This window comes from Arachis hypogaea, chromosome 10 (genome assembly GCF_003086295.3).
Source record: "Arachis hypogaea cultivar Tifrunner chromosome 10, arahy.Tifrunner.gnm2.J5K5, whole genome shotgun sequence".
Classification (NCBI taxonomy): domain Eukaryota; kingdom Viridiplantae; phylum Streptophyta; class Magnoliopsida; order Fabales; family Fabaceae; genus Arachis; species Arachis hypogaea.
This window is the reverse complement of record NC_092045.1, coordinates 30715117-30742927: the sequence shown is the minus strand read 5'-3', so window position 1 is coordinate 30742927 and position 27811 is coordinate 30715117. Positions and strand designations below refer to the sequence as shown.

The following is a 27811-nucleotide window of genomic DNA, read 5'->3' as shown; positions in this document are numbered from 1 at the left end:
CATAATGACAGACGCAAAAGGATCAATGGATCCTATTCCAGCATGAGTGAGAACCGACAGATGATTAGCCGTGCAGTGACAGCGCACCTGGACCATTTTTACTGAGAGGGTGGATGTTAGCCATTAACAACGGTGATCCACTGACACACATCTTGCCATAGGAAAAACCTTGCGTGCGTGAAGAAGAAAACAGGGGGAAAGCAGAGATCAGAAGACAAAGCATCTCCAAAACTCCAACATATTCTCCATTACTGCATAACAAGTATTATTTAATCCATGCTCTCTGTTCATTTGCAAGTCAACTGATAATTATAATTGATATCCTGACTAAGAGTTACAAGATAACCATAGCTTGCTTCAAGCCAACAATCTCTGTGGGATCAACCCTTACTCACGTAAGGTATTACTTGGACGACCCAGTGCACTTGCTGGTTAGTCGTACGAATTGTAAAAAGTGTGATTTACAATTTCGTACACCATTAGGCCATATCTCAGACGAGCCGGGTTTGAGTATGTGGCCTACATGGTTGAGTTCGAGCATGAATGGCCACTCGTCTCGGCATTGTTAGAGAGGTGGAGGCCTGAGTCCCACACCTTTCATCTAGCATGTGGGAAGATGACCATCACGCTGCATGATGTGGCATATCAGCTGGGACTCAGGATCGATGGTGATCCTATGAGCGGATGCATAAGTAGTTGGGAGCAGCACCACCAAGGACGGACCATTGAGGACTTTTGTCAGTAGTTACTGGGTGTTGTTCCTGGTGCAGAGGACAAACAGTCACAGACGAAGTGGACTGTCAAGCTGACTTGGTTCCTGAACACTGTCTGCGGAGAGTTGGAGAAAGACGCCACTGAGGAGCGCCTATTGAGGTAAACGAAAGGCTACATTATGAAGCTGATAGGGGGTATTCTATTTCCAGATGTATCTGACCCTCAGGTGCATATCAGGTGGCTCCCCTTGCTGGAGGACCTCGATGCATGTGGGAGGTTGTCGTGGGGATCTGTTGTATTGGCTTGGATGTACCCCCAGATATGCCGCGCCATAGAGCATGGTGTGCGCAACCTGGGTGGTTGCATTAGTCTGCTATTGTCATGTGCCTACCACCGTATTTCCCTGCTATGTCCGGATGGATTTGATACCCATCGGTTTCCGCTTGTTGAGAGGTATAATTTTTTTATTTTCTACAATAGTCCTCTGTTTATTTACTAAAGTGTTTAATATAATATAACTGAGTTGTGATGTTACCTCTTCCGCAGAATTGTAGGTGGGTTCAGCATAGATCGGACAATGACAGAGGTGAGGGGCGCCTTAGGCATTACAGGCGTGTCCTGAACGGCATTGGCATGCTTGCCATAGGTCATAGATATTTATGCATACCCAGTTCAATTTATGTAATGTTTTTTGCATATGAAAATTCAATAATAACACCAAATTGTGTCTTGAAAATAGGTTGAGTGGACACCATACGCAGACCCACAGTTGGAGGCTCTAGTTTCGCATGCGATTGCTGAGGCTGTCCACATGGCGGCTGTTGTCTGCCCGCTGCTCTGCTTTGCCATTGTTGAGTGGCATCAGGTGGACCGAGTCGTGCGGCAGTTTGGTGGCCTACAGCACATCCCGACCAAGCCATTAGACATCGACAGCATGCACGGTATGATGGTCAATTTGGAAGCGGTAAGTGGTTCCCGCACTTGCTGAGGGGATGGCATGATTTATGGGATCATCGGGCCGACCATCGTCTGCACATCCATCATCATATACACCTGCGTCCTTCACTATCGTATATGACTTGGTACCTTTAATAGGCACACACGGAGTTATTTGGTCAGGGTGACCAACACCTAGTGCCGGTGGGGGTAGTGCCAGAAGACCTGCCTCTATACCATCCACCTGCTCCAGAGTTACATCAGCCTGAGGATGGTCACCTCCCTGAGCTGCGACTTCTTGTTGGGAGAGGGAGAGGTAGGGGACGAGGGAGAGCAAGAGGCAGAGGTAGACGTGGTGGAGGTGGAGGGAGGGAGCAGGGAGATGAGCTTCACTGGGACAGGGACCCAGTCAACCCCCCAGGTAGTGGGCCAAAGGGAGTTGGTGGGCATACCTGTCCCTCCAACCCCCTGGGTCATATCACTCTGACGCCGGTTCTAGCCACCAGGCTGAAGTTCCAGAGGTTGGGACTAGCTAGCATTAGCAGCGGGCAGTGCATGGGGATGTCGTACCCAGTTCCATCTACCATTCAGCCCTAGTGATCTCGGATAGCATTCGGACTACCAGCCCATATTGGACATGTAGGACTTGCTCGATGTGACGATCTTGGTCCCTGAGTAGATGTCTGGGTTGATTGATGAGCGGATAATTTATACACTTTTTGGCATTGTTTTTAGGTAGTTTTTAGTAGGATCTAGCTACTTTTAGGGATGTTTTTATTAGTTTTCATGCAAAATTCACATTTCTGGACTTTACTATAAGTTTATGTGTTTTTCTATGATTTCAGGTATTTTCTGGCTGAAATTGAGGGACCTGAGCAAAACTCTGATCCAGGCTGACAAAGGACTGCTGATGCTGTTGGATTCTGACCTCCCTGCACTCGAAATGGATTTTCTGGAGCTACAGAACTCCAAATTGCGCGCTCTCAACGGCGATGGAAAGTATACATCCAGAGCTTTCCAGCAATATATAATAGTCTATACTTTATTCGAGTTTAGATGACGCAAACTGGCATTCAATGCCAGTTCCATGCTGCATTCTGGAGTAAAACGCCAGAAACACGTCACAAACCAGAGTTAAACACCAAAAACACGGTACAATTGGCGTTTAACTCCAAGGGAAGCCTCTGCACGTGTAAAGCTCAAGCTCAGCCCAAGCACACACCAAAGTGGGCCCCGGAAGTAGATTTCTGCACTAAGACTTATTTCTGTAAACCCTAGTAGCTAGTTTAGTATAAATAGAACTTTTTTACTATTATACTAGAGGTCCTTGGGCCTATTTTCAAATTCATATGTCTTTTGTGGAGGCTGGCCATTTGGCCATGCCTGGACCATCACTTATGTATTTTCAACAGTGGAGTTTCTACACACCATAGATTAAGGGTGTGGAGATCTGCTATACCTCGAGTTTTAATGCAATTACTACTATTTTCTATTCAATTCAGCTTATTCTTGTTCTAAGATATTCGTTGCACTTCAACCTGATGGATGTGATGATCCGTGACACTCATCATTATCCATCCTTATGAACGCGTGACTGATAACCACTTCCGTTCTACCTTAGACCGAGCGCATATCTCTTGGGTTCCTTAACCAGAATCTTCGTGGTATAAGCTAGAACCCTTTGGCGGCCATTATTGAGAATCCGAAAAATATAAACCTTGTCTGTGGTATTCTGAGTAGGATTCAGGAATTGAATAACTGTGATGAGATTCAAACTCACGATTGTTGGGCATGGTGACAGACGCAAAAGAATCAATGGATTCTATTCCGACATGATCGAGAACCGACAGATGATTAGCCGTGCTGTGACAAGAGCATTTGGACCATTTTCACTGAGAGGATGGAAAGTAGCCATTGACAACGGTGATGCCCTACATACAGCTTGCCATGGAAAGGAGTATGAAGGATTGGATGAAAGCAGTAGAAAAGTAGAAATTCAGAAGGGACAAGCATCTCCATACACTTATCTGAAAGTCTCATCAATGAATTACATAAGTATCTCTATCTTTATTTTATGCTTTATTTATTATTATTTTCGAAACCTTTATAACCATTTGAATCCGCCTAACTGAGATTTACAAGATGACCATAGCTTGCTTCATATCAACAATCTCCGTGGGATCAACCCTTACTCACGTAAGGTTTATTACTTGGACGACCCAGTGCACTTGCTGGTTAGTTGTGCGAAGTTGTGACAAAGTGTGATTCACGTTTGAGAGTGCTACCAAGTTTTTGGCGCCATTGTTGATGATCACAATTTCGTGCACCAAGTTTTTGGCACCGTTGTCGGGGATTGTTCGAGTTTGGACAATTGACGGTTCATCTTGTTGCTCAGATTAGGTAATTTTCTTTTCAAAATGTTTTCAAAAATTTTTCAAAACTTTTCTTCTTTTTCGTTTTTTTTTCCAAAATTAATTTTCAAAAAAAAATCCAAATTTTTTTTATAAAATCATAAAAATCAAAAATATTTTGTGTTTCTTGTTTGAGTCTAGAGTCAATTTTTAAGTTTGGTGTCAATTTCATGTTTTAAAAACCTTTGCATTTTTCGAAAATTCATGCATGTGTTCTTCATGATCTTCAAGTTGTTCTTGGTATGTCTTCTTGTTTGATCTTCATATTTTCTTGTTTTGTGTCTTTTGTTGTTTTTCATGTGCATTCTTGCATTCATAGTGTCTAAGCATTAAAGATTTCTAAGTTTGGTGTCTTGCATGTTTTTCTTTTCTTGAAAATATTCAAAAATAAGTCTTGATGTTCATCTTGATCTTCAAAGTGTTCTTGGTGTTCATCTTGACATTCATAGTGTTCTTGCATGCATCTTGTGTTTTGATTCATAATTTTCATTTTGTGAGTCATTTTTATGTTTTTCTCTCTCATCATTAAAAATTCAAAAAAATATCTTCCCCTTATTTCTCTCAAAATTTGAAAATTTGAGTTGACTTAGTCAAAAATTTTTAAAACTTAGTTATTTCTTATAAGTCAAGTAAAATTTTCAATTTTAAAAATCCTATCTTTTCAAAATCTTTTTCAAAAAATCAAATCTTTTTCATTTTTCTTTTACAATTTTTGAAATTTAAAATTATTTTTCAAAATCTTTTTCTTATCTTTATTTCAAAATTTCGAAAACTTTACTAACAATTAATGTGATTGATTCAAAAAAAAATTTGAAGTTTGTTACTTTCTTGTTAAGAAAGGTTCAGTCTTTAAATTCTAGAATCATATCTTTTAGTTTCTTGTTAGTCAAGTAATCAATTTTAATTTTAAAAATTAAATCTTTTTCAAAATATCTTTTTCAATCATATCTTTTTAAAAATATCTTTTTCAAATCATATCTTTTTCAAAAATTTGATTTGAAAATATCTTTTCTAACTTCATATCTTTTCAGAATTGATTTTCAAATCTTTTTCAACTAACTAATTAACTTTTTGTTTATTTCTTATCTTTTTCAAAACCACCTAACTTCTTTCCTCTCTCCAATTTTCGAAAATTACCTCCCTCTTTTTCAAAGTTCTTTTAATTAACTAATTGTTTCAAATTTTAATTTTAACTGTTTCTCTTCTCTTAATTTTCGAAAATCACTAACCCTTTTTCAAAATTTATTTTCGAATTTCTCCCTCTCTCATCTCTTTCTATTTATTTATTCATTTACTAATACTTCTCTTCATCTTAAAATTTGAACCCACTCTTCCTCTCTGAGTTCGAATTTTCCTCTTTTCCTTCTTCTATTCTTTTCTTCTTCTACTAACATAAAGGAATCTCTCTACTATGGTAAAGAGGATCCCTATTATTATTTTCTGTTCTCTTCTTTTTCATATGAGCAGGAGCAAGGACAAGAAAATTCTTGTTGAAGAAGATCCTGAACCTGAAAGGACTCTGAAGAGGAAACTAAGAGAAGCTAAATTACAACAATCCAGAGACAACCTTACAGAAACTTTCAAAAAGGAAGAGGAAATGGCAACCGAAAATAATAATGCAAGGAGGATGCTTGGTGACTATACTACACCCACTTCCAAGTTTGATGGAAGAAGCATCTCAATCTCTGCCATTGGAGTAAACAATTTTGAGCTGAGACCTCAACTTGTTACTCTAACGCAACAGAACTACAAGTTCCATGGACTTCCATCAGAAGATCCCTATCAGTTTTTAACTGAATTCTTGCAGATCTGTGAGACTGTTAAGACTAATGGAGTAGATCCTGAAGTCTACAGGATCATGTTTTTCCCTTTTGCTGTAAGAGACAGGGCTAGAACATGGTTGGACTCTCAACCTAAAGATAGCCTGGACTCTTGTGATAAGCTGGTCACGACCTTCTTGGCTAAGTTCTTTCCTCCTTAAAAGCTAAGCAAGCTTAGAGTAGATGTTCAGACCTTCAAACAAAAAGATGGTGAATCCCTCTATGAAGCTTGGGAAAGATACAAGCAGATGACCAAAAGGTGTCCTTCTGACATGCTTTCAGAGTGGACCATTTTGGATATATTCTATTATGGTCTATCTGAGTTCTCTAAGATGTCACTGGACCATTCTGCAGGTGGATCCATTCACCTAAAGAAAATGCCTGCAGAAGCTCAAGAACTCATTGACATGGTTGCAAATAACCAATTCATGTACCCCTCTGAGATGAATTCTGTGAGTAATGGGATGCCTCAGAGGAAGGAAGTTCTTAAAATTGATGCTCTGAATGCCATATTGGCTCAGAACAAAATGTTGACTCAGCAAGTCAACATGATTTCTCAAAGTCTGAATGGATGGCAAAATGCATCCAACAGTACTAAAGAGGCATCTTCTGAAGAAGAAGCTTATGATCCTGAAAACCCTGTAATGGCAGAGGTGAATTACATGGGTGAACCCTATGGGAACACCTATAACTCCTCATGGAGAAATCATCCAAATTTCTCATGGAAGGATCAACAAAAGCCCCAACAAGGCTTTAATAATGGTGGAAGAAACAGGCTTAGCAATAAAGCCTTTTCCATCATCTTCTCAGCAACAGACAGAGCATTCTGAGCAGAGCTCGTCTAGCTTAGCAAACATAGTCTCTGATCTATCTAAGGCCACTTTAAGTTTCATGAGTGAAATAAGGTCATCCATCAGAAATTTGGAGGCACAAGTGGGCCAGCTGAGTAAGAAAATCACTAAAACTCCTCCTAGTACTCTCCCAAGCAATACTGAAGAGAATCCAAAAAGAGAGTGCAAGGCCATTGACATAATCAAAATGGCCGAACCTAGAGAGGAAGGGGAGGACGTGAATCCCAATGAGAAAGACCTCATAGCACGTCTCCCAGACAAGAAGAAGTTCCCTATTGAGGACCTAAAGGAATCTGAGGCTTATATAGAGACTATAGAGATTCTTTTAAACCTCCTTCTGCCATTCATGAGCTCTGAGAACTATTCTTCCTTTGAAGAGGATGAAGATGTAACTGGAGAGCAAGTTGCTCAATATCTAGGAGCTATCATGAAGCTGAATGCAAAGTTATTTGGTAATGAGACTTGGGAAGATGCACCTCCCTTGCTCATTAGTGAACTAGATACATGGGTTCAGCAAACTTTACCTCAAAAGAAATAAGATCCTAGTAAATTCTTAATATCCTGTACCATAGGCACCATGACCTTTGAGAAGGCTCTGTGTGACCTAGGATCAGGTATAAATCTATGTCACTCTCTGTAATGGAGAAGCTGGGGATGTTTGAGGTACAGGCTGCCACATTCTCATTACAGATGGCAAACAAGTCAATAAGACAAGCTTATGGATTGGTAGAGGACGTGTTATTAAAGGTTAAAGGCCTTTACATCCCTGCTGATTTCATAATCCTAGACACTAGGAAGGAAGAGGATGAATGCATCATCCTTGGAGGACCCTTCCTAGCCATAGCAGGAGCTGTGATTGATGTTAACAGAGGAGAATTAGTCCTTCAATTGAATGGGACTACCTTGTGTTTAAGGCCCAAGGGTATCCCTCTGCAAACATGAAAAAGAGGCACGATAAGCTTCTCTCAATTCAGAGTCAAACTGAGCCCCCACAATCAAACTCTAAGTTTGGTGTTGGGAGGCCACAACCAAACTCTATGTTTGGTGTTGAACCCCCACATTCAAACTCTAAGTTTGGTGTTGGGAGGTCCCAACAATGCTCTGAACATATGTGAAGCTCAATGAGAGCTCACTGTCAAGCTATTGACATTAAAGAAGCGCTTATTGGGAGGCAACCCAATTTTTATTTATCTATATTTTTATTGTTCTTTTATGCCTTATTAGGTTCATGATCATGTGGAGTCACAAAAAAAATACTAAAATTAAAAATAGAATAAAAAACAGCAGAAGAAACAGCACACCCTGGATGAAGAGCTTACTGGTGTTTAAACGCCAGTAAGGAGCATCTGGCTAGCGTTCAATGCCAGAACAGAGCATGAATTTGGCGTTGAACGCCAGAAATAAGTAGCAGTCTAGCGTTTAAACGCCAGGATTACACCCTGAGGAGAGCTGGCGTTAAACGCCAGAAACAAGCATGGAACTGGCGTTCAATGCCAGAAACATGCTGCAGACTGGCGTTGAACACCCAAAACAAGCATGGAAGTGGCGTTTAACGCCAGAAACATGCTGCAGTTTGGCGTTAAATGCCAGGATTGCACTCAGATGGTGTTTTACACGCCTAATTGATGCAGGGATGTTAAATCCTTGACACCTCAGGATCTGTAGATCCCACAGGATCACCTCAGAATCTGTGGACCCCACAGGATCTCCACCTACCTCAACTCACCTTCTCTCCTCTTCACACAACCCAATAATACTCTTCCCCAAAAATCCTTCGCCAATCACCTCAATCTCTCTTCCCCATCACCTCTTCACCACTCACATCCGTCCATTCTTCCCCATAAACCCCACCTACCTTTAAATTCAAAATCTCTTTCCCACCCAAACCCACCCTAAATGACCGAACCTACTACCCTCTCCCTCCACTATATAAACTCCTCCATCCTTCTTCAGTTTCACACAACACAACCCTCTCTTCTCCCCCTTGACCGAAACACAAACCTCTCTCCCTCTACTCCATATCTTCTTCCTCTTCTTCTATTCTTTCTTTTCTTTGCTCGAGGGTGAGCAAAATTCTATGTTTGGTGTGGTAAAAGCATAGATTTTTTGTTTTTCCATAACTATCTATTGCACCTAAGGCCAGAGAAACCTCCAGAAAGACGAAAGGGAAGACAAAAGCTTCCACCTCCGAGTCATGAGAGATGGAGAGATTCATCTCAAAGGTCCATCAAGACCACTTCTATGAAGTTGTGGCCAAAAAGAAGGTGATCCCTAAGGTCCCTTTCATGCTCAAGAAAAATGAGTATCCGGAGAGATCCGACATGAGATCCAAAGAAGAGGTTGGGAAGTTCTGACCAAACCCATTCAACAAGTCAGAATCTTAATGGTTCAAGAGTTCTATGCCAATGCATGGATCACTAGGAACCATGATCAAAGTATGGACCCGAATCCAAAGAATTATCTTACAATGGTTCGGGGAAAATACTTAGATTTCAGTCCGGAAAATGTAAGGTTAGCATTCAAGTTGCCTATGATGCAAGAAGATGCACGCCCTTACACTAGAAGGGTCAACTTTGATCAAAGGTTGGACCAAGTCCTTATGGACATATGTGTTGAAGGAGCTCAATGGAAAAGAGACTCAGAAGGCAAGCCGGTTTAATTGAGAAGACTAGACCTTAAGCCTGTGGCTAGAGGATGGTTGGAGTTCATCCAATGCTCCATCATCCCCACTAGCAACCGATCCGAAGTTACTATGATCCATAGCATCATGATTGGAGAGGAAGTAAAAGTTCATGAAGTCATCTCTCTTGAATTATACAAAGTAGCCGAAAAGTCCTCCACCATGGCAAGGCTAGCTTTTCCTCATCTTATCTGCCATCTATGCTACTCAGCTGGAGTTGTCATAGAAGGAGACACCCTCATTGAAGAGGACAAGCCCCTCACTAAGAAGAGGATGAAGCAAACAAGAGAGGTCATCCATGGATCTCAAGAGACGCATGAGGAAGCTCATCATCAAGAAATCCCTGAGATGCCTCAAGGAATGCACTTTTCTCCAAACAACTATTGGAAATAACTCAACACTTCTCTAGAAGGATTGAGTCATGATATGAACCAATTAAGGGTGGAACACCAAGAACACTCCATCATTCTCCATGAGATTAGAGAAGATCAAAGAGCAATGAGGGAGGAGCAACAAAGGCAAGGAAGAGACATAGAAGAGCTCAAGGACATCATTGGTCCTTTAAGAAGAAGACACCACCATCACTAAGGTGGACTCATTCCTTAACTTCCTTGTTCTTATCTCTCTGTTTTTCGGTTTTTAAGCTTCATGTTTGTCTATGTTTGTGTCTTTATTACATGATCATTAGTATTTAGTAACTATGTCTTAAGGTTATGAATAATTCCATGAATCCTTCACCTCTCTTAAATGAAAAATGTTTTTAATACAAAAGAACAAGAAGTACACGAGTTTCGAATTTATCCTTGAAATTAGTTTAATTATATTGATGTAGTGACAATACTTTTTGTTTTCTGAAAGAATGCTTGAATAGTGCATATTTTTTATCTTGTTGTCTATGAATGTTAAAATTATTAGCTCTTGAAAGAATGATGAACAAGAGAAATGTTATTGATAATCTGAAAAATCATAAAATTGATTCTTGAAGCAAGAAAAAGCAGTAAAGAACAATAGCTTGCGGAAAAAAAATGGCGAAAAAAAATAAAAATAAAAATAAAAAAATAAAAAAGCAAGCAGAAAAAGCCAATAGCCCTTAAAACCAAAAGGTAAGGGTAAAAAGGATCCAAGGCTTTGAGCATCAATGGATAGGAGGGCCCAAGGAAATAAATTCAGGCCTAAGCGGCTAAATCAAGCTGTCCCTAACCATGTGCTTGTGGCATGCAGGTCCAAGTGAAAAGCTTGAGACTGAGTGGTTAAAGTCGTGATCCAAAGCAAAAAGAGTGTGCTTAAGAGCTCTGGACACCTCTAACTGGGGACTTTAGCAAAGCTGAGTCACAATCTAAAAAGGTTCACCCAGTCATGTGTCTGTGGCATTTATGTATCTAGTGGTAATACTGGAAAATAAAGTGCTTAGGGCCACGGCCAAAACTCATAAAAGTAGCTGTGTTCAAGAATCAACACACTTAACTAGGAGAATCAATCACACTATCTGAACTCTGAGTTCCCATAGATGCCAATCATTCTAAACTTCAAAGGATAAAGTGAGATGTCAAAACTGTTCAAAAGCAAAAAGCTACAAGTCCCGCTCATCTAATTAGAACTAATATTCATTGATATTTTGAGATTTATAGTATATTCTCTTCTTTTTATCCTATTTGATTTTTAGTTGTTTGGGGACAAGCAACAATTTAAGTTTGGTGTTGTGATGAGCGGATAATTTATACCCTTTTTGGCATTGTTTTTAGGTAGTTTTTAGTAGGATCTAGCTACTTTTAGGGATGTTTTTATTAGTTTTCATGCAAAATTCATATTTCTAGACTTTACTATGAGTTTGTGTATTTTTCTGTGATTTCAGGTATTTTCTGGCTGAAATTGAGGGACCTGAGCAAAAATCTGATCTAGGCTGACAAAGGACTGCTGATGTTGTTGGATTCTGACCTCCCTGTACTCGAAATGAATTTTATGGAGCTACAGAACTCCAAATGGCACGCTCTCAACAGCGTTGAAAATTAGACATCCAGAGCTTTCCAAAAATATATAATAGTCCATACTTTATTCGAGTTTAGATGACACAAACTGGCATTCAACGCCAGTTTCATGCTGCATTCTGGAGTAAAACGCCAGAAACACGTCACAAACTAGAGTTAAATGCCAAAAACACGTTACAACTTGGTGTTTAACTCCAAGAGAAGCCTCTGCACGTGTAAAGCTCAAGCTCAACCCAAGCACACACCAAAGTGGACCCCAGACGTTGATTTCTGCACTAAGACTTATTTCTGTAAACCCTAGTAGCTAGTTTAGTATAAATAGAACTTTTTACTATTGTACTAAAGGTCCTTGGCCCTATTTTCGAATTCATATGTTTTTTGTGGAGGCTGGCCATTCAGCCATGCCTGGACCATCACTTATGTATTTTCAACGGTGGAGATTCTATACACTATAGATTAAGGGTGTGGAGCTCTACTGTACCTCGAGTTTTAATGCAATTACTACTATTTTCTATTCAATTCAGCTTATTCTTGTTCTAAGATATTCGTTGCACTTCAACCTGATGGATGTGATGATCCGTGACACTCATCATCATCCATCCTTATGAACGCGTGACTGACAACCACTTGTGTTCTACCTTAGACCGAGCGCATATCTCTTAGGTTCCTTAACCAGAATCTTCGTGGTATAAGCTAGAACCCTTTGGCGGCCATTCTTGAGAATCTGAAAAGTCTAAACCTTGTCTGTGGTATTCCGATTAGGATTTAGGGATTGAATGACTGTGACGAGCTTCAAACTCGCGATTATTGGGTGTGGTGACTGATGCAAAAGAATCAATAGATTCTATTTCGACATGATCGAGAACCGACAGATGATTAGCCGTGCTATGACAAGAGCATTTGGACCATTTTCATTGAGAGGATGGGAAGTAGCCATTGACAACGGTGATGCCCTACATACAGCTTACCATGGAAAGGAGTATGAAGGATTGGATGAAAGCAGTAGGAAAGTAGAGATTCAAAAGGGACAAGCATCTCCATACACTTATCTGAAAGTCTCATCAATGAATTATATAAGTATCTCTATCTTTATTTTATGCTTTATTTATTATTATTTTCGAAACCTTTATAACCATTTGAATCCGCCTAACTGAGATTTACAAGATGACCATAGCTTGCTTCATACCAACAATCTCCGTGGGATCGACCCTTACTCACGTAAGGTTTATTACTTGGACGACCCAGTGCACTTGCTAGTTAGTTGTGCGAAGTTGTGACAAAGTGTAATTCACGTTTGAGAGCGCTACCAAGTTTTTGGCACCATTGTTGATGATCACAATTTCGTGCACCATTGATGCAGGGAGGTGATGGCGGGTTGGCGGATATCGGGACACATCCACAGCAGGCACAACCATTCTCCTAGATGCACACATCTCCTCCTCAGTCAGCCTACCAACCACGACATGTTAATGACCCGTCCAGCGGGTCGTCCCCCACTGCAGACTACGCCACACTGAGGGAGCAGCTTGTCACTCATCCGCCTAACCCTGATCCTCAGCTCGGTCGAGCTCAGCGTGATATTTGACCACCTGCCTGTGGCACAGGTGGGTATCTGGATCTGAGGCCTCACGGACGGCGTCCTCCGCATGGAGGCAGGAGAGGGAGGGCATAGTAGATATTTGTATGGTTCCTTATCAATAAAGTATATATAGACTTAGAGTTGAACAAATATATTATATATATCTATCCATGTTTAGATGTTTGTTGAACATATATATTTCATATAGTTATCCGTGTTTTTGGTATCACTGCATTAAAATTTAACTTCCATATATGTTTAATTTCATTAATATTTCTAGCGATGAAAGTTACACGAAAGTCAATTACAATCGTAACCGTTATACAAACCCACCCCTCTTACTAACGTCGACTGGACGATGCACCTGCATTGTCAATAGCGTACACGTCTTCCGCGTGTGACCAGTTTGACGACACAAGCGGCACCTTTTCTCCCCGGTATGCTCGACATCATCCATATTGTTTCGGTTTCTTGAGCTGACTGGTTGACCTTTCTTCATTCTCATCATCCTAAGTTTGGGTCGAATGCAGGGCCTATTATAGGATTGCCAATCATCTTCATGTCCAATCGGACGAAACTCAACCCTATATATGTTAAAGATGGACTCCATGCGATACACTGGATGCACAAACCCCTTCTAATAAGTTCTTGCATGGGAGCATGCTGCGAGGACATGGAGACATGAAAGATGAAGCGCCTGAAAATACCCACAGTCACACTTGCCTTTGTCGAGCAAAACCTGGTAGTTTTGTTATCTGGAGCCAGAGACTGCCGCTAACTCTTCAACCGTGTAGCTTGTTCGTGAATGGTCAAACTGGTAAATATTCATGGTGTTGATGTGCTTCGAGTTGAACTCGATGGCCTTCATCAGAGTCTGCGAGAACTCGGCACCGACTTGGGGTTGGGCAAGGGCCTCGGAACCCTTCCTAGCAAAAAGTTCTCCTAACTGGAAATAAGTTGACTTAACCAGAGCTGTGATTGGCAAATTCCGAGAACCCTTCATCACTGCGTTTATGCACTCAGAGATATTCGTCGTCATGTGCCCGAATCTATGACCCTCATCCACATACTGTGCCCACTTTGATCGTGGCATCTCCTCTAGCCAATTCGTGATCGCCTCATTCTCGCCCCTCAGATGCCTGAAGTAATGAGCGAACTCCCGTTGCGAATTTGAATATGCTACATTAATCAGAACCTTCTTCAAATCCTTGTCCTTGAAGTGAGTCATGAAGTTGGAAGCAATTCGTCATGTACAAAATGCCTGTAAAGCATGAGGTGGTTTCTGATGCGTGAGCATCTTCTCTATCTTTTCCTAGTGAATTTGCACTTGAATTGCTAAGTTTAATCAAGATTTAATATATTTTAGCTACTATGAACGCTACTTTGAGTTATGTGCAATTATGTTTATTTCAGGTAGTAGTTTGGACGAATTTCACAGAATTTAAGTCAAGGCTAGAGAATAGTGAGAGTGAAGAAATGTTTGCTGCCTCCCCTACACTGAACTTGAAGTTATTCAACTTCAGCGCCAGCATCAACACCTCCCAGAATAGTTGCGCGTGGCCTCCCCGCTGAACTTGACAATGGTCAAGTTCAGCGCAAGTTCAGTGCAAGCTTGAAGAAGTTCCAAGGGAAATTGCTCTGCCTCCTCCACGCTAAACTTGGCTCCTTCCAAGTTCAGCACCAGTTCAAAGCTCTAAAGGGGTTAGAAATTCTCAAGTTCAGCGTGGACCTTATTGAATCAAGTGGTCCCTAATTCGTTCAAAGGCTGCACGTATCAATTTAAAATAATTTTGATTTAAACTTTTATTTTATTTGTAATTAGAAAAAGATATTATTTAGTTTTTAGAAAATATATTTTACATTTATTAGGATTAAATATAAAAGGGAAAAGAATCAGCCCTTCGGGCTAATCTCTTCTCTTCTACCTCATTCCGCAATTTATAATTTTTACCTGAATTCTAGTTTTCTCTCTGAAGCATGAGCAACTAAACCTCCACTGTTAAGATTAGGAGCTCTGTCTATTGTATGGATTGATACTATTATTTTTCTATTTTAATTCATGTATTGATTTATATTTAAAGAATTGTTTTCGTTCTTTATCTTATGAACTTGGGTGGAACGGAAGTATGACCCTTGTTCTAATTGAGTTCTTGTATAACTTGGAAAAAGTCTTTACTCGAACGACAACTTAAAAACATATTCTCCTAAATTTCTAATTATCTAAACTTAACGGGATACGTGGCATATAATCCTCTTATATTTGGGTAATTAGGGTTTTTGTGGTATATAAACTAGAATTAAACTTCACCCTCTAATTTGAATTAAGTGACCAAGGAATTGGCAGTTGATGAATTTTAGAGGAGACTAAAAAGGTCCAAGGAATTAGGGTTTAGTCACATATAGTTTGCCATGAATTAAATCTTGCATGATTAAAATAGTTAGTAAGAAAAGTCAATCCGAAAAATAGATAACTCTAAAGCCTTAACTGTTTCTCCATATATTATTCACAACTTATTTACTACTTGCTTTCTGATATTCTAAAATTATTGTTAATGCTTTTGAACCTTTAACCACCATTTTCTGTTTGCCTGACTAAGTAAATCACTTAACCATTGTTGCTTAATCCATCAATCCTCGTGGGATCGAACCTCATTCACCTGAGGTACTACTTGGTACGACCCGGTGCACTTGCTGGTTAGTTTGTGGGTTATAAATTCCGCACCAAATTTTTGGCGCCGTTGCCGGGGATTGACTGTGATTAGCAACTATTAGTTGTTTGATTGCTTAAATTAGGCGTTTTAGTTTAAATTTTATTTAATAGTTGCTTTATTATTTTCGAAAATTAATACTAGTATTTTTCCTTAATTTCTGAAATTAAGTTTGGTGTTACCTAATTAATTTTATTTTAATTTTTTTGTTTAATTTTCCTGATATTTTTAAATTTTTTTCAGCTTTCTATTGATCATTACTTTCAAATTTTTTTTGCATTAAGTAGTAAATATTTTATTTTATTTCGTTATACAAGTTATCTCACTGTGAATTCTCTGCACTCTGACATAGAGAGTCCCATCTTTTCTTGTCTTCTGTCTGTTTATGAGCAGGAACAAGGACAAAGAACCTCTGTTATACTTTGATCCTGAACCTGAAAGGACTTTTAGGCGGCATTTACAATAAGCAAGACTTTATAAGGCTGTAATATGGATCATAATAATGCTGCTAATGCCAATATGACAAATCCAAATGGGAATGAAGTACCCAGAAGAGTGCTTGGGACTTACACTTCTCCCAATGTAGATCTTTATAGAAAAAGCATTGTGATACCTCCTATAGCTGCGAATAATTTTGAACTCAAGCCTCAGCTTGTCACTCTTGTGTAACAAAATTGCCAGTATCATAGACTTTCTCATGAAGATCCAAATCAATTTATCTCTGACTTTCTGCAGATTTGTGATACTGTGAAGATCAATGGAGTGAATCCTGAGGTGTATAAACTCATGCTCTTCCCATTTGCTGTGAGGGATAGAGCAAAGCTGTGTTTATATTCTCAACCTAGGGAGAGTTTGGATACTTGGAACAAGGTGGTCACTGGATTTCTGACTAGATGTTTTCCACCACAAAAGCTTACTAAGCTGAGGGTGAAAGTTCAGACTTTCAGCCAGAAAGAGGGTGAGAACCTTTATGAAGCTTGGGAGAGATTCAAGCTACTGACTAGACAATGCCCTCCAGACATGTTCTCTAAGTGGACTCAGCTGGATATCTTTTATGAGGGCTTAGGCGAAATGTCCAAAACGAGTTTAGATCATTTTGCAGGTGGTTTATTACACATGAAGAAGACGCCAAAGGAAACTACTGAGCTCATTGAGTTGGTTGCTAACAACCAATTTTTATACACTTCTAACAGGAATCCTGTGAACTCTAAAACCCCTCAGAAGAGAGGCATTTTGGAAGTGGAAGCTGTTAATGCTCTTCTTGCTTAGAACAAGCTTATATCTCAGCAAATAAATCTACTTACTCAATAGTTGAATGGAATGCAAGTTTTAGCTGTTAACACTCAGAATGCACCTCAAGAGGTCCCTTATGACATGTCAGGTAATTTTATGCAAAATGAGAATTATGTTTATGCTCAATCTTCTACTGAACAGGTTAATTACATGGGGAATGCTCCTAGAAACCCAAATAATGATCCTTATGCCAAGACCTATAATCAAGGGTGGAGAAATCACCCAAATTTAGGGTGGAGAGAGAAACCTCAGAGGCCACAGAATTTTAATAATAATTCTCAGGGTAGTTTTCAACAGAATAATTTTAATAACCATCAATTTCAGTCATCTCAACGAGCAACTCCTCAGTCTCAGAAGACTACTGATTTGGAAGCACTCATGGCAAGTTTTATACAAGAAACCAGAGTCTCCATCAAGAACTAGGAGATTCAGATGGGTCAATTAGCCATAAAATTTAATGAAATTGATTAGAGGACCACTAATAGCCTTCCCGGTAACACAATTCCAAATCTAAGAGAGGAATGCAAGGCTATTACCTTGATAAGTGGACAAGTGGCAAGTATGGAAGTACAAGTTACCAAGGAACCTGTTGAAAAAGAAGCACCAGAGGAGAAGAAAGAAGAGGTGGAGCACGTCCCTCCTAGGCGTGCAGATAATCCATTCCCAGTCTCTCTTGACACTCATCCTACATTGCCTAAGGTGCCCGAGTACAAGCCTAAAATGCCATATCCTCAGAAAATTCAAAAGGAGACCAACGACAAGCAGTTTTCAAAGTTCTTGGAAGTTTTTAGAAAGTTGCAAATCAATATTCCTTTTGCTGAGGTTTTGGAGCAAATGCCTCTCTATGTCAAATTCATGAAGGAGTTATTGTCAAAGAAGAGGCCTTTAAAGGGTGATGAGATAGTGGTCCTGACTAAGGAATGTAGTGCTATCATTCAGAATAACTTGCCAAGGAAGATGCCAGATCCATGGAGCTTTCAAATTCCATGCAACATTGGGAGCACAACCTTTGAGAAAGCGTTATGTGATTTGGGAGCAAGTATAAATTTAATGCCCTTGTCTGTGATAAAGAAGTTGCAAATTCAAGAGGCACAACCCACAAGGATAGCATTACAAATGGAAGACAAATCTATAAAGCCTGCATACGGATTAGTGGAGAATATCTTGGTCAAACTGGGTAAGTTCTTCCTCCCAGCAGATTTTGTGATTCTTGACACAGGGGAGGATGCAAATGCCTCTATAATTCTAGGAAGACCATTCCTAGCCACTGGAAGAGCTTAATTGATGTAGAAGTGGGTGAATTAGTGCTTAGAGTGCATAATGAGCAACTAGTCTTTCATGTCTTCAAAGATATGCATTTAGCAGGTAAAGAAGAAAGGTGCATGCAGACTGAGCTTATTGATCCAAACCTTCAAGAACCCCCTGATGATACACAATAGAATATGTAGCTCAAACCTCCTTTGGTGACAATCAACAAAATTTTTCCTGACATCAAACCTAAGTTTGGTGTCGGGAATACATCATTCACCAAGGCAGAAGTTCCCAAAAAGAAGAAAGTACCCAGGGGATGGAGAAATAAAAAGATTCCCACTAAGAACTTCTCCCTCGGAATGAAGGCGGTGTTGACTAGCAATCTATTGTTCACTTATACAGTAAATAGAATCTTCTCTCTGGAGCATATTGAGCTACTTTATGGAGACACAGGGAGAAGATTCACAGTGAGGGGTGAAGAGCTGAGCTTCTATGATCCTCCTCCTTAGAGGAGCTGACCGTCAAGCTAGTGACGGTAAAGAAGCACTTGTCAAGAGGCAACCCGATGTTTTCATATCCTTAGTTTATTTTATGTTGCGTTGGTTTTATTATTTATTTGATTTTTTATTGAGTTTTACTGTTTTTTCTTTGTTTTTTACGTGTGTTTTTGATCTTGCAGAAATTTTAGAACAGGAACCGAACAGTTAGAAAAATTTTGCCCACTCTGGAGAAGGTTGATTCGGTCAGGTTGACGCCAAACTTGGAATTTCCAAGTTCGACGCCGATTATAGCGTGCAAAAGAGGGATTGGGCTCTGCCAGGTCCACGCTGAACTTGGAAAATCCCAAGTTCAACGTGGTAAACGACGTAAATAGTGTGCAATTGATGGAAGGCCCACGCTGAACTTGGAAAACCTCAAGTTCAACGTGAGAACGACGTGAAAGTAGCGTAAAAGTGAGCCAAGAGTCCACGCTAAACTTGGAAAATCCCAAGTTCAGCGTGGTTAACGACGTAAAAAGAGAGCAAATAGGCCAAGCCTCCACGCCTAACTTACTCCCCTCGAGTTCAGCGTGGAATGTGCGTATAAAAAGAGAAAAATTCTCTACCAGAGTGACGCCGAACTTGGCTACCTTGGCATTCAAAAAAAAAATATAGCTCACGCCGAACATGAGCTATACCAAATTCAGCGTGGAGAGCAGCTACTAACGCATAAGTCACGGCGCCGAACTTCCATCCCCTAAAGTTCGGCGCCAAATCTTTCTTTTCCCCAATTCCACACGCAATCAGCAAGAATCATGCACCCAATCCCATGCTCTTGGTCCCCACCCCTCCTCTCGATTCTCTTCCTTTCTTACCCGTAACCCTCTATATATACATATATATATATATATATAAAATAAATAAATCAAATCAAATCAAATAAAAAAATAAACAATGAAACAATACAAAAAATATATGTATATATATTTTAATTCTGTTAACCTCTATTGTCCTTTTATCACTTTATTCTTCTTTGGCATTAATATTTATTTTTACTCCTCCATACGTCTTTTTATGTCCCTCCCTGTTTTCAGTTTTTCTTTGCTTGGGGACAAGCAAACTTTTAAGTTTGGTGTTGTTTCTTCGGTTGTGGATTTTCTGTTTATTTTGGTGGTACCAAAGGGAGGCGAATCATCTGCACGGAGGAGCACAGCCTGAAGAATGAAGGGTCACTATGATAACTGAAGTGGTTGAGTTCCTTTCATTCTATATTCCTTCCCATTCTTACTATGTTATGTTTCGATTTTTTGCTATTTTGTTTTAATTATTGCATGATGATTTGTTATTTCAATTCCTAGGTCTAGTTTAATTTACTATTTTTTTATTTAATATTTGATTTTGATTCTGAAAGAGTGTCTCATGTATTGCTCACTGAGTTTGAAATCAAAAGAAAAGAAAGAAGAAAAAGATGTAATGCATGAGTAAGAGAGTTTATAACTAAAAGTAGTCTCATTTAATCAAATTTGGTGGTGTTCTCTGGGATTCTGAATGTATGACATGAATCGTGCATGTTTAAATTTAAAGCAAGGAATGTTGATGTATAAGGAAAAGGAATCTAGAGAACTACTATGAATTTTTTGAAATTGGTGAAAGTTGATCCTTGAAGCAAAAGAAACAATAAAGGAAGAATAAAAAGCAAGTTCCATGGCTCTGAGCATCAATGACTAGGGAGGTCAGACATGATTAAAAGCTCAAAGAGTTGTTTCCCTTGTCATATTCTTGTGGTGTTCTTGTGTCAAGTAATCTTTGAGATAGAACATTTAGAGTCGAAGCCAATTACATTTAGCAGAGTATGCCAAAGACTTTGAGAACCACTCTCTGGGAGTAGCTGAAAGAAAAATTAGAACTTAAAGAGAGCTCCCCAGTCAAGTGCTTGTGGTGTTCTTGTGTCAGTTAACCCTTGAGACAGAACATTTAAAGTCACGGGTAGACTTAAGGTGCAAAGCACCAATTCATTGAGAAGTAAAGGATATCTGCTGTGTTCAAGGATTAAATGGAAGTATAAAGATCAGAGAACTCATAATATGATCCGGATTCTAATTCCAAATGACAATGACATTCCTCTGATTCAAAGGAGAGTGAGATGCCAAAACTGTTCAGAATTACAATAGATAAACCCCATTTTAAGAAGAGACATGAGCATAACTGAACTCCAGCTTCTCATGCAAATTGACATCTTGATCATGTACTAATTTTGGTTGCTTGAGGACAAGCAACAATTCAATTTTGGTGTTGTGATGTGTGAGCATCCACTACTAGAAAATAGTAGATTACAGACAGATTTTTCCGACAGAATTTTACTGTCAAAAATAACGAAGGATTTTCGACGGATTTTCCGTCGGTAAAAAAGGAAAAAAATTTTCACAAAATTTACCGACAAATTTTAATATCCCTCGGTAACTTTTTCGATAAAATTGAAATTGAAATTTGAAACTGTCACCAATAACGAAATCCCTCGGTAACATCTATTAAATCCCTCGCAAATTTAAAATAAGTTAAACCCTGATGAAGCACACCATGATGAAACTTCTTTCAACACAAATCACTGTTCTTCTTCTCCGATCCTTCCCTTTAAGCTTGCTCTTCTCTTCTCTCTTTGATTCGAGTTGAAAATAGGACAAGTGTGACTTCTCTGTCACTTCTGCTTTGTCGCCACATGCGTCGCACGAGCTCCCTCTGTCACTGCTTGCTTGCACGAGCTCCCTCCGCCGCCGCTCGTTCGCATGAGCTCCCTACTCTGCCGCCTCTCAGCTTATGTCTCTCTCTGTCTCGTGCCATCCATCCTCGTCGTTCACAGCCTCGTCGAGTCATCGTGTCACCAGATCTGAAACCTACCTGTACGTCTTTATCTATTTTAGATTTTGAAATTGCTATTAATCTATATCTTTTTGTTGAATTCAAATGTTCATACGTTATTGTTGCATCTAAAACTCGATCTGTTCCACTTTTGTTTTATGGTTTAGATTTTTGTTCTTGAATCTTCTTCAAGGTTCGAATTTGGTTTTGAAAGTAGCTCCATTAATTGTTATGGCTAAAAGTTTTGCGTTGAAGATAATGTATTGTGCCTTCTACAGTTCTGCTTCTGAGGTAAAATGGAGAGATTACCATAGTCTTAAATTGGAAAAAGGAATTAGAAGATTTGTTGTTTGAATTTTACATTTGAAGGAACTATAAATACCAGTTCATGAAATGCAATATGCTAAGTACATTGATTGAAATTATTCTGTGACTAATTAAAATGAGATTAACAACAATAATTTTGTGCCCTATCAATATTGTAAACCATCTCATAAATCTAATTACTTTGGCAAATATAAGTTGATGTTAATAAACTGTGTTCTTTGTTTCAACTTGCTCTAGGTGCTGTAAATTCAGAGGTTCTTCTTGGAAGGTATGAGCTTTAAAATATTTACATTATTTTCATATGCAGTAATGTGCTATTTTTCAGGCCTGGTGTGTGGGGAAATGGTGGTCAAGTGTAGCAAAATTATTTCCTCATCAAACTATTCATTTCATATGGTTAATGGAATTATTCAAGATCAGATCAAGAGAAAGCTTATATAAATAGCATATGAAACAACTAGCTCAAGTTCTTGGAAGGTCCTTCTTTCTCAATCTTAATGCCTAATTTGCTTCTTTTTTCTTTCTTCCTATTTTGATTTTTGAGTTTTCTGCTAACTATGTAATGAGGAAAAGGCTATGAAGAAGATATACTCTGTTTCTACTACTAGGCGCCCTCATTTTCGAAGAGCTTTGTTACAAAGTTAAAGGTAGGTTTTACCGCTACATTCTTTCTAATTCCGCTTCCCATCAATTCTTGTCTTTTATTAATGTTGATGCTTATTAGATTTGTTTTCATTTCTTGCATGTGTTAAATTTTGATTTGCAAAGCATTTTTTATATCACAATTGCTTTGTATTTAAAAGACTCCTCAACACTCTTATTTCTTGATGAACCAACAAGTGGACTTGACAGTGCTGCTTCTTACTATTTCATGAAAAGAATTAAATTCCTTGATCATAAAGATGCCATTCAAAGGACAGTTATTGCACCAATCTATCAGCCTAGTGCTGAAGTTTTTTAATTCTTTGATAATCTCTGTTTGCTCTCTGTTGGCAAAACAGTTTACTTTGGACTTACTTCTGCTGTAATTCAGGTTAATATACAACTAAGATTAAAAAAAAGCAAAAGTGAAGGTAGAAACCCCCTGGACTAGTTAATTACAACTTTTAGATAAGATTAAAAAAAAAGCAAAAACAAAAGATGGATAGTGTCATGCAATGAAAAAGGTAGAAACTTTTTGGACTAGTTAATTACAACTTTAACACAAGCTAACGGAATCACATTCGAGAATGGTTCAAATAATAATACAAGAGTTTCATCTTATCATTTAATTTCTATCTCTATCTCTCTCTTTTTCATGATAATTTTGATACAATTTTAATTTCTTATATGTATTTTTCTGGTGAGTGTGAGTATGTGAGTGGGTTTTTCCTTTTTCAGGTATTGATGAAGAGAGGAAGAGCAACTATTTAGAGAAGCAGGCATGCAACATCAAAAAAAGCAAAACAGGTTCAATTTCTTAAACTTTAATATCTATCACCTTGGACCATACCATTCCCAAACCCCAAACCCCTCCAAATTGGTAAAAGATAAAATGAATTTTTGAATACAGCTTTTTAGTGCTGCCAACATTTCTTACTGAGAAATTTTTTGCAATTTCTTTTTGGCTTCAGGTTTCAAGAAATTGTATTATTTAATGATACAAATACTTTATTTAATGGGGCTTCAGGATTGTGCAGACACTGTGTGATTGGGAACTGGCACTTGAGAGGGATAAATGGTGAAAAAAAGAGAAGGGTTAGCATTGCCTTGGAGATCTTGATGAGGCCTAGATTGCTCTTCCTTGATGAACCTACAAGTGGACTTGACAGGTTCACATACCCTTAGTTTTACTTCTTGTTGGGATCCAATTGTGCTTGTTTTTATGCTTAATATTGGGTTTCTAAATTTGTCAAAAAATTTACTAAAAATAGTCAATATTTGATTTAAAAGATACAAAAACTAATAAATGTTTTAGTATTTGACATTTGTTTTAAAAAGTAAGTTTGGTCAGTTCAATACCAAAATAAAAGACAACAGAGAATTGGCTTATTATATGAATTTTATAAATAAAGTTTACCTTTATTTTCACCCTCTAATCAAATAGACAGTATAAAAATATATTATTAGTGAATACTGATTTAGAGTCCGTTTGGGAAGTAGCAGAAGCTACTTTTTTTAACTTTTGGATTATGAAAAGTCATAATCTATGTGTTTGGCATTATTTAAAAAAAAAGCTTTTAACTTCCCGAAAAGTTAATTTGCAACTTTTTGAAGAAGTAGAAATATATGACTTCTTGCTTCTCGAGAAGTCATTCTACCACTTACTTAAAAAAAAATTTACTTTCCTTCTTGACTCTATGAAAAATACTGACTCTTCATCACCATTTTCACACAAAGTCTGCTAGAAGCATTGGCCTTTCACCATTATTCTCACGCAATGTTTCAAGTCTCACCATTTTTACGTAATGAAACATCTGATGGAAGTATTGATCCTCCACCACATTTTCAGACAATATTACATCTGAACAACTTACTGCATATATTCCTTCTAAATATTTTTTTATCATTTTATCACTATTTTTTATTATTAAATTTGTATTCAAGTGTGGTATGAAATTTCAGTTTTAATTTTATTTTTTTCATATGTAATTTTATAGCTTATTATTATTTTCATAGTTAATTATAACAAATTCTTGACCTCAATAAAGGAGAAGAGAGTTCTAATAGGAATAAAAATAAAAAAGAAAAAAAAACAGCAATAAAATATACATTGACACACATTTTATATTTATTTTTTATTTTCACCTACCATAACATACACAATATTAGTGATTAGGTTACGTAAAATCAACATTTAATATTGAAAAGTATTTGTTATCATCGTTATTTTAATATTCATTCTCTTTTGTAAAAAAAATTATCTTTTGAGTTATTTATCTAAACGCTACAACTTTAAAATAAGTACTTTTATAACTAAAAATCCAAACACAAAATAACTTATTTATAAGCTGCTATTAATAAAAGTCCTTATGTTTAAAACTCCTTTTCCAAAACAACTTATTTAAGTTATTTACCCAAATTGGGCCTTAATACATGGTAAGTATACCTTTCTTATGGGAAGGTCTATTCCTCCAAATTCATGGAGAAACAATTTAATGTCTTTAGTCAAATAAGTCATTTATAGTTTCTACCTACTTTAGTCTGAGTGATTAATTAGGTGTCAGATTCGTATTTATATTGTAGGTAAGTAACATTACGTGATCCAGTTGATGTATTATGAAGTACAATTGTTCAAATCATGCTCCCTTAATGGGAATTTTGTGCTTTGTGGCAGTGCATCAGCTTTCTTTGTGACTCAAACATTATGTGCCTTGGCAAGGGATGGAAAAACCATGATAGCTTCTATTCATCAACCAAGCAGTGAAGTTTTCGAACTATTTGATCAATTGTACTTGCTTTCGGGGGGTAAAACTGTCTATTTTGGCCACGCTTTTGCAGAATATGAGGCAAGAAACTTAAACTCTGCCTCAGTATCCACTCTTGTATTTTTTAACTTTTTTTTCCCTAATAAGGTTTCGCTAATAATAATAATAAAATAAGTATATCTGCAGTTCTTTGCACAAGCTGGATTTCCATGCCCTGCTTTGAGGAACCCATCAGATCACTTCCTTAGGTGCATCAATTTTGACTTTGACAAAGTCAAGGCCACTCTTAAAGGCTCCATGAAACTCAGGGTATTCATTCACTTTATTTACACCATAAGATTGGTAGACTAAAAGATACTGAAAATACTTTTTAATATGTCTTTTTTTAATTAGTTAAATGTGTATAATAATAAAATCAGGATGATAAATACTTTGATCTCTCATCTCTTGTCAAAAATTTTTAAGAATAACAAAGTACTTTATATATATATCCATAAAGGCATATTTTTGGAGTACTTTAATTAGTTTTACTTCTTGTTGGGATCCAATTGTACTTATTTTCATGCCAATTCTCTACCAGTGGGTCAATTCTCCACCTGGTAGGTTTCTAAGCTATTGAATATCCTTCATGATGTTAGTATCTCTGGCTACCACCGCTTTAATTTACACTATTGATTGTTATTATTATTACCTTTATTATTTAAGCTTTTTGTACTTATTATTGGTTTTGGGGCACTTAACATTGCCCAAATATCTGTTATTTCCATTCCCTAACCTACTCTTGATGCTGAATGAGTAACATAGAAATCAAAGAAATATTGATGATCAAAACATAGATGGGCTAAAGAATTTTGATTTGCAGGTACTAAGGAGACTATTGGACTTTGACAAGAAACTTCCTTCTCCTGATGCTCTTCTCATCAATGGGCAAAGAGATTCTGCTGTCTTTACCGATCAAGCAGGTAATAACTAATTATTAATTAACCATCTCTCTATCTCCATTAATATTCACTATTTGAAACTAAATAAAAATTAAATCAACTATATTTATTTGCAAGGAAGACTTACAAATTCAGAGTGTCCAATGTTAGGTTAACAACATCAATCAACTTCAGGATTCAAGGCCACTCATTGGAATTGATTGAAGTTGAAGGTGCTCACACATTACAGGACACATATGAGTCTCTTGATATTCATGTGGGTCAACTAGTGGTATAGTTGAACAATACACTTTGAGTTTATGTTTTGAATTATAATTGATGTATCAATCACACTTTGATGTATGGTTGTTACTTATTATTATAGTTGATGTATCAATATATTTTGTTTATATTTTGAATTATATTGACTTGCTTGTGTATAGTACTTTTCTTTTAGTTTGACAATACGATGAATTTGTTCATTTTTTGAAATATTATAAATATTCGAGTAAAAATTAGATAAAAATTTGTATAAAATTTATATTTATTTTGTATGAAAATAAGTTTATTTTGCAATTAGAAAAATAAAAAAAATTCTATTTTATCTTACTGACAAATTTATAGATGGATTTTCTGTTTGTAATCAGAACGTAGGATGATTTTCCAAAGTTCAAATTATAGACGGAAAATCTGTCGGAAAATCCGTCTATAATTACAGACAAAAAATCTGTCGAAAAATTCGTCTATAATTACAGACGGAAAATCCGTTGAAAAATCAACCTGTAATTACAGACAGAAAATTCGTCGGAAAATCCGTCTGTAATTACAGACAGAAAATCTGTCTAAAAATCCGTCTGTAATTACAGACGAAAAATCAATCGGAAAGTTCGTTGCCTTTGGGAAATGGATAGAAAATTTACAGAGGGAAAATCTGTCGGTAACTGGTAAAAATTCGTCTGTAATTTTCCGACGGAAAAAAATCCGTCGGTAAATAATTTTCGACGAGACTTTTATAGAGGGACAAAATCCGTCGGTAATTTTGTCGGTAACCAAAAATCCGTCTGTAATAAAGACTAAATCCGTCTGTAAATCTGTCTGTATTTATCAATTTTCTAATTGTGATCTTCTCTATCTTTTCCTAGTGAATTTGCACTTGAATTGCTGAGTTTAATCAAGATTTAATATATTTTAGCCACAATGAACACTACTTTGAGTTGTGTGCAATTCTGTTTATTTCAGGTAGTAGTTTGGACGAATTTCACAGAATTTAAGTTAAGGCTAGAGAATGGAAAGAGTGAAGAAATGTTTGCTGCCTCCCCCACGCTGAACTTGAACTTCAAGTTCAGCGCTAGCATCAACACCTCCTAGAAGAATTGCGCGTGACCTCCATGCCAAGTTCAGCGCCAGTTCAAAGCTCCAAATGGGTTAGATACGTACACTACTCCACGCTGAACTTGAGAATTTCCAAGTTCAGCGTGGACCTTAATGAATCAAGTGGTCCCTAATTTGTTCAAAGGCTGCACGGATCAATTTAAAATAATTTTTATTTAAACTTTTATTTTATTTATAATTAGAAAAAGATATTATTTAGTTT

General features: G+C 37.7%; 1 protein-coding gene and 2 non-coding genes across 3 annotated transcripts; 1 reads left to right on the top strand and 2 right to left on the bottom strand.

Moving 5' to 3' along the window:
- Nucleotides 1-6051: 6051 nt before the first annotated feature.
- On the bottom strand, nt 6052-6159 carry LOC112719327 (small nucleolar RNA R71). Its single transcript, XR_003161632.1, has one exon. It is a non-coding gene; the product is annotated as a small nucleolar RNA R71 (small nucleolar RNA).
- Nucleotides 6160-16603: 10444 nt separating this feature from the next.
- LOC112719092 (small nucleolar RNA R71) lies at nt 16604-16709 on the bottom strand. The gene has a single exon (XR_003161409.1). It is a non-coding gene; the product is annotated as a small nucleolar RNA R71 (small nucleolar RNA).
- A 6402-nt stretch (nt 16710-23111) lies between these two features.
- LOC112718219 (ABC transporter G family member 11) lies at nt 23112-26639 on the top strand. Its single transcript, XM_025770072.2, has 6 exons — nt 23112-23339; nt 23504-23701; nt 25207-25378; nt 25484-25606; nt 26160-26259; nt 26389-26639. The coding sequence occupies exons 1-6, from the start codon at nt 23314-23316 to the stop codon at nt 26391-26393; spliced, it is 624 nt and encodes a 207-aa protein (XP_025625857.2). The 5' UTR covers nt 23112-23313; the 3' UTR covers nt 26394-26639.
- Nucleotides 26640-27811: the final 1172 nt, after the last annotated feature.

What these genes read in the sequence shown, in the direction of transcription:
- LOC112718219 (XM_025770072.2), top strand. Translation starts at nt 23,314, where the DNA reads ATGCAACATCAAAAAAAGCAAAACAG. An exon ending in CCTACAAGTGGACTTGACAG is followed by an intron (nt 23,702 to 25,206) that starts GTTCACATACCC and finishes GCTTTGTGGCAG; the next exon opens with TGCATCAGCTTTCTTTGTGA. An exon ending in ACGCTTTTGCAGAATATGAG is followed by an intron (nt 25,379 to 25,483) that starts GCAAGAAACTTA and finishes GTATATCTGCAG; the next exon opens with TTCTTTGCACAAGCTGGATT.